Source organism: Triticum aestivum, chromosome 6B (assembly GCF_018294505.1).
Source record: "Triticum aestivum cultivar Chinese Spring chromosome 6B, IWGSC CS RefSeq v2.1, whole genome shotgun sequence".
NCBI classification, from domain to species: Eukaryota; Viridiplantae; Streptophyta; class Magnoliopsida; order Poales; family Poaceae; genus Triticum; species Triticum aestivum.
The window spans coordinates 353,726,485-353,733,204 of NC_057810.1; the positions used below are offsets into that span (position 1 = coordinate 353,726,485).

The following is a 6,720-nucleotide window of genomic DNA, read 5'->3' on the forward strand; positions in this document are numbered from 1 at the left end:
CTAACAAAACAGAATCTCTCTCTCCCTCCCTCCCTCCCTCTATGCGCAAAGACAGCAGAGTCTCCTCCTCTTCGTCCTCCATTGAGATAGATCCTAGGTGATTCCCTGGCCTTTTCCCTGCCTCAGTCCCTCTTCCCTTCTCAAAGATTTTGTTCTCTATCCTCTCTTGCTTTGTTTCCTTTCCTTGTTTGTTTGCGTGTTTCTTGTCCGACTGCCCATACATACATATTTCGTTCGCGAACGGATTCTTGATTCATTCAGAGTCCTGGCCCCTTCATCGATTTTTTTGAGGTTTCTGCACTGGAGGTTGTAATTATGGAAATTCAGCCGTATAAGCTTCTTTAGATCTCATTTTCCTCTTTTTTAATCCATGGGATTTCCTTGCATGATTTACAATTGGGTTTATCCACGGTTATATATGATGAGTATGTGGTAGGAGCAAAGAGCCCTATGTTTTTCTCTGCGATTTGTTCAGGTGGCACGCCGTTAAGGTACTGTTTGCTATTCGATCGTGCTAGCAGAGGCCAGCCACAGGGTGTTTTTTCCCTTCCATTTTAGAGTAGATCATAGTTTCCCCTGTGTTTTCATTCTAGAGTAGATCATAATTTTCCATTTTTATTCCACTGGGTCGTTTCTTGTAAACAGTCTTAATTCCATAAGTAGGGTAAAATTGTCCTGTCCTGTGTCCCTTTGCAGTCTTCTTCAGGACATGTCTCACATATGGCACTGTACTAGTCCTGCTAAACTACCAATTTCTTGGGTAGAGAACCGCCAAATCTGTCCAACGTGTGGTCAATGTTTGCTTATATGGAGACCTCGGCTGAATCTGGAGTTACAAAGGTAGCATCCCATATCTCTGGTGCTCTTTCCCGCGGCCATGAGTATTGGAACATCAGATCGTCTAGTAAACTGAATCAACACTTTGAATTATCCTTGAAAATATGCCTGTGGACCATGCAAAGATGGTTCTACTTGGAGGGATAATATTTTACAGCTGTAGCTATTAGGTACGACTTGAACTAATCTAAACAAATCCGCTACTTCTATAATACGGTGGCAACGGTTGGTGTTTCCCAGATTTATCGACTGGTATGAACTAGGGGATTTGATTGAGTGATTCTGTCATCTGCTCAATAGGGGTCGGGAGGATTCGTTGTCATAAAGGTTCAAATACTGCTCAACCTGCTTGACTAAATTTAGTCTACCTGTATGTGGCTCTTATGCAAAGGAGGCTTTGACTTATTCTATTGTCTGCTTGACACGCCCTTTTATGTCCTGATATTCCGACGATAGAGGATTCTTTCTGGTGAAAAGAGAGCTTTCATCAATCAAATATGCTATGGTAGAAGTCTAGAAGATATTCTATCTATCAAATAACTTCGTTTGTGCCAATTTGTTATACCTTCCCGTCTACGTACTCTCCATACGCCATATAAGGATTTGGATTTGCCAAAAGGGAACTTCAATTTTGCGAGGTTTTGATTGATTATTTTGTCATATCGTCGTTCCTTATTTTGCGAGGTTTTGTTGAAACGCATCTCATGAATATTCACTCTACCACAGACCTTTGTTTGTCTACTAGTACTAGTTTAGTCCTCCTTTGGACGATTGTGTTAGATTCCAAGATTTTCTGTGGTAAGAGTGGAGCCAGATCATCAATCAGACCACTGGGGCAACCACGGCCCCACAAAAAAAACAGGCAGGGCAGATTCTAGTAGCCTCAAATGATCAATTAGTTTGAGCAATTTAACATCCTCTTCAGGAGCCAATGGTTTATTCTTTTACGAAGTTGTGTGCAAGTATGGCTAAACTGGTCTCTTATTTTTATTTTGAGAAATTTCTGATTTGTTTTTTCTGTTCATCAGCACCGATTCATTCCAATATGCACTTAATATTGCTATTTTAAAGTCATGTTAAGTTCCACCTCTTAGGGTATGAACACAATCTGACTTACTAACTCCATTTCTTTGCAGTATCGTTGTAGTTTGAAGATTATCTTGGCAATTGAGCTCTTCTGCTTCTGCCTAATGCTCAACAATTTATAAATCAACAAAAAGGAAAAGGGACAGTGGATGGTCAAATACCAAGATCAGAACACTGCTGTATCAGACGGTTTAGTCTGCCAGGGCTCAAGTACCTTGTGGGTGACGATTTTTGCTGAGGCCAGAAGGTAAATGGACAGGGCAGACACATCAGGTTTTGTTAGTAGCGGATTCAACGGTACCTCGCTGCTGATGATATTCTTCGACTTCGTCTTCTCTCTCATGCACATATGAATTACCAGATCAAGAATCACTGATATTCTGTTGCCTGGAGATACTTGTTCCCCATCCACCACACAGTGTATAAAGGTTTTTTTCTTTTCGAAAAAGGCGGTGTATAAAGTTATTAGATGAATAACGGTTACGCAGATATGCGTCACCGTGGAAGGCAGCCCCTGATGGACAGCTCTTCGGTGTTGATGTCTGGGCACTTGGCGCCGGGCTACACTACTGTCGGCCATGGTCAGAGTCAGACCTCATTTTCCTTGGACTTCCGGGGTTCGGCAATGGACAACTGCAGCCGTGGCAACAGGGGTGTCCAGCGGTCTGGTCATGCTTCTGCCCAAGATGATGCGTGCAGGCTGGTACTTGGACTGGGTCCGTCGCCGGAATCTAGCTCTGTGAATTACCAGCAGCCTGACGGAGGAGCAGGCAAGTCGAAAGCACCGGTGACTCTGCTTGGCCGGAGTTTATCGTTCACTAATCCTGGGACGATGACCCTTGGGCTTCATGATCAGGTGGGTAATGCTGAAGCTATCGCTCGGCATTTTGAACCGCCTGGAGGAAACATCATCTCCTTCTTCGGTGTCGACGAGAGCTCGACGTCGGCCAGGAGGAGCTCCGGTGGCTACATTCCGTCGCTGCTCTTCGCGTCTCGGCCGAATCTTTGTGTTCCTCAAGAGAATCGGGCAGAGGGGCATGATGAACTGCTGGATGATCACACGGACAACGGCAATGATAGTGCCGAGCATCGCCTTCAATTCAGCTCTGAACCTTCTGCAACGACAATGACAGAGACTTCGTTCGGTATGAGCTCTGATGTTGTCACCGGTGTAACTGATCGTGGACAGCCGGTTCATCGCCGGTTTCCGAAGAAGTGCAGGTTCAAAGGGTGCTCTAAAGGTGCGAGAGGTGCATCAGGCCTGTGCATTGCCCATGGCGGCGGGCAGAGGTGCCAGAAGCCCGGGTGCTACAAGGGTGCCGAGAGCCGAACAGCCTACTGCAAGGCCCATGGAGGCGGCCGGCGGTGTATGCAGCTCGGCTGCACTAAGAGCGCCGAGGGAAAGACGGATCACTGCATTGCCCACGGCGGAGGTCGCCGATGCGGACACAACAGCTGCCCTAAAGCCGCGCGTGGCAAGTCCGGGCGATGCATCAAGCACGGAGGAGGGAAGCGGTGCGCGGTTGAGGACTGCATCCGGAGCGCCGAGGGGAAGGTCGGGTTCTGCATCTCCCACGGCGGCGGCCGCCGTTGCCAGTACCCGGACTGCCGCAAGGGGGCGCAGGGCAGCACGCTGTACTGCAAGTCCCACGGCGGCGGCAAAAGGTGCGTCTTCGAGGGCTGCGCCAAGGGCGCGGAAGGCAGCACGCCGCTGTGCAAGGCGCACGGCGGCGGGAAGCGCTGCATGCACGAAGGCGGCGGCGTGTGCCCCAAGAGCGTCCACGGGGGCACCAGTTACTGCGTGGCGCACGGCGGTGGGAAGCGCTGCGCAGTGCCCGGGTGCGGCAAGAGCGCCCGCGGGCGCACAGAGTTCTGCGTGAAGCACGGCGGCGGCAAACGGTGCAAGGTCGACATCTGCGGCAAGAGCGCGCAGGGGAGTACGGAGTTCTGCAAGGCCCACGGTGGCGGCAAGCGGTGCACCTTCGGCACGGGCTGCGACAAGTTCGCCCGCGGGCGGAGCGGCCTCTGCGCCGCCCACGCGACGCTGGTGGCCTCGCAGTCCCAGTCCCAGGCACAGCAACGAGGACGCGGCGGCGGGAGCATGATCGGGCCGGGCCTCTTCCGAGGCATCGTGTCCTCGTCAGCCGCGGCCGCAGCCGCCAGCGCCATGAACTACGAGTACTCGTCGGGCGTGAGCGCGGTGTCGGAGTGCGACGGCTCGCCGGTGCCTACGCCGGGGAGGCAGGAGCTGATTCCTCCTCAGGTGCTGGTTCCCCTCTCTATGATGTCCCCGTCGCCATCCGCGGATAGGCGCAGGGAGAGTGGAGAGTTGTGTGTTCCAGAGGGGAGGGTGCACGGTGGTGGACTCCTGTCATTGCTCGGCGGGAGCTTCAGGAACGTCATTGACGTCGACAAACTCTCAAGCCGCTAGCTCGGATCTAAATTTCTGTCTGTCCAAATTATACTTCTTGATTAATACAATCCTTTCTTTTCGCAAAAAAAAAATTTATACTTCTTGAACCCACAAAAAATATTGAACATTCTACACGTCTTATAGTGTTAGATATGGGTGTCACATATGAACTGTTATGGGAAAGCTTAAATTCTTGGCAGGTCCAAAAGCTTTTGGGCCGTAATTCTTGTTGATTAGACCGATATCTCTACTCCTAATGTGTCAGTTGGTAGGTCGCGTTTCGGGTTTTATTTTTGTCCCACCTCATCCGGTCTTTTTTGATACTTTTTTGGTACTTCCTCCCACCTCCCCCTTAGCCGTGAAAAACCAAGAAAAACTCCGCGATCGAGTCCCGCACACGCCCAAACTCCCGTCGTTATCTCTACTCCTAATGGAGCAGTTGGTAGCCTTGTACGGTTTATTTTCGTCCCACCATTTTCAACTGTTTTATTTCGCTGGTTTTTTTCGTCGCTCCCCCACCCCACCGGTTTAGTTTCGCGTCACCCTCTCACACAACGAAAAAAATCTTAACGGATCATAACTTTCCATGCTGGTGCAAGTTATTTTTAATAATGTCTTTATGTGAAAGAATCAATCACGATCAATCTCTAAATATCAAATCTAAATTAATTAACCTTACCTTAAATTGCTCAATCACATTAATTAGGAAACAAAATAACCGATTTTAAGAAAATATCTACTCTTAATGGAGGGTATTACATACCAAACATAGGTACGTCATTAGCTCGCTTCCTTCCCTTCGTCCCTCAGTCCCATGCTCGTGGCGCTGAAGTGGCATCGACAGGCGATGGTGGCGAGGACAGCACGTGGCAGCCCCTGAAGCACGAACACGATTGCACCTCGGGTCTGTCGTCTCCCAAGATATGGGTGAGTTCTCGTGATGCCCACCCTAAACCCTCACGTCCTACAAATTCCTCAACCTCTACCTTCTCGATTTCGTCCATGCTCTGATCCAAATGACGATGCAGCTCCGGCCGATTGACAATGGAGGTTTGCCATCCTTCCTCTCAGCACCCACTCCTGGAGGAACGACACGCCATGCCGATCGAACCCGGTCGAGATCACTCACCAAGATTGCTATTCGGAAGAAGAGTGGGACGGGATCTGCACTTTTGTTAATATAACATATACTTGTGCAGGTGCAGGTTTTGTTTTAAAAATCCAATTTGTTTATCCTTTTGTCGCTGAAATTGTTTACTAATTATGTCATTGGTTTTATTTCTTCTAGATGTTGTATATTCTTGGATTGAAGGGACTGCCTGACAAGGTGAAAGAGCTAATCTCTACTCCTAATGATCATGGGCTAATCTCTACAGTTTATTTTTGTCTGGGTTTTTTCGTCCCACCTCCACCCCCTAGCCAGCCCCACCCCTCGATCTTCTCCAAGTTTCCGGTTTTCTTTTTTCATGCAGGAAATCAGGACACAATCTATCTTTCCTTTAATGCACATCTCCCCAGTAAAAAAATCAGGACACTATCCCCTCCTTCCTATTAACACTAACACACATTTCTTCTGAAAATCCGGGACGTAATCCTCTCCTTCCCACTAATCTCTCTTATATGGCTTTCCCATAATTATGTCGGTCCTGCTCAGTTTGATATAATTCAATTTGGACGAAGGACGCCAGAGATTAACTTTCGCTGGCAGAGAAAGAGACTAGGGATTGATTGGTTTTAAACATTGGATTCGGTATTAGCTTAACATCTGCAGGAACAAGACGGCCATAGGAAAGGCTGGCTTGCTCGACCTGCATGTTTCCTGTATATTCATTCTCTCTCCAATTCTAATACAGTCCAATTGATCATTGTATATTTATCTAATCATGGTTCCTATATCGTTTTGTATGGCTACGTGATGGGGTCGCATCCACATGGGGGAATATAGCAGATTGGATCGGAAGCAGGCCGCACAGATGAACCACCCCACCTCGTTGTCTGCCTGCACGATCTCCATTAATATCCAGCGCCACCTCTCGAGTGGACGACCTGCATGCCGCCAACAACACCACTTACCTCTGCGCTCCGACCAAAGATCATTGTCCAGGTGACACTACTGGAATCAGCTAATTTGCCATCTGCCAGCTCTTTGCCGTCTGCTAGCTGACGGCAAAGAAGCTCTTTGCCATCAGCTACCAAAAAGCAGACGACAAAGATCAGGCGGACGGCAAAAAAGCTCTTTGTCGTCCGCCTGATCTTTGCCGTCCGCCAGCAGACGGCAAAGAATCTTTGCCGTCAGCTGGCAGACGGCAAAGAGAGAGGTGGCCCCCACCCCCCGCCCATTTGGGAAAAACTTAACGGCCCACCTCTTTGCCGTCTGCCAGCAG

At 48.9% G+C, this 6,720-nt stretch overlaps 1 protein-coding gene across 2 annotated transcripts; it reads left to right on the plus strand.

The window, feature by feature from the left end:
• On the plus strand, window positions 1–4,537 carry LOC123137139 (uncharacterized). 2 transcript variants are annotated; one of them, XM_044556748.1, is made up of 2 exons: window positions 1–97; window positions 1,974–4,537. In XM_044556748.1, exon 2 carries the CDS (start codon window positions 2,393–2,395, stop codon window positions 4,352–4,354), a length of 1,962 nt encoding a protein of 653 aa, XP_044412683.1. In that variant the 5' UTR covers window positions 1–97; window positions 1,974–2,392; the 3' UTR covers window positions 4,355–4,537. The 2 variants fall into 2 exon arrangements, with proteins under 2 accessions (XP_044412683.1, XP_044412684.1); XM_044556749.1 differs by lacking the exon at window positions 1–97 and adding an exon at window positions 124–840.
• The last annotated feature ends 2,183 nt before the right edge of the window (window positions 4,538–6,720 follow it).

Bases quoted from the DNA above. Each gene is read 5' to 3' on its own strand.
- LOC123137139 (XM_044556748.1), top strand. From the start codon at position 2,393: ATGAATAACGGTTACGCAGATATGCGTCACCGTGGAAGGCAGCCCCTG.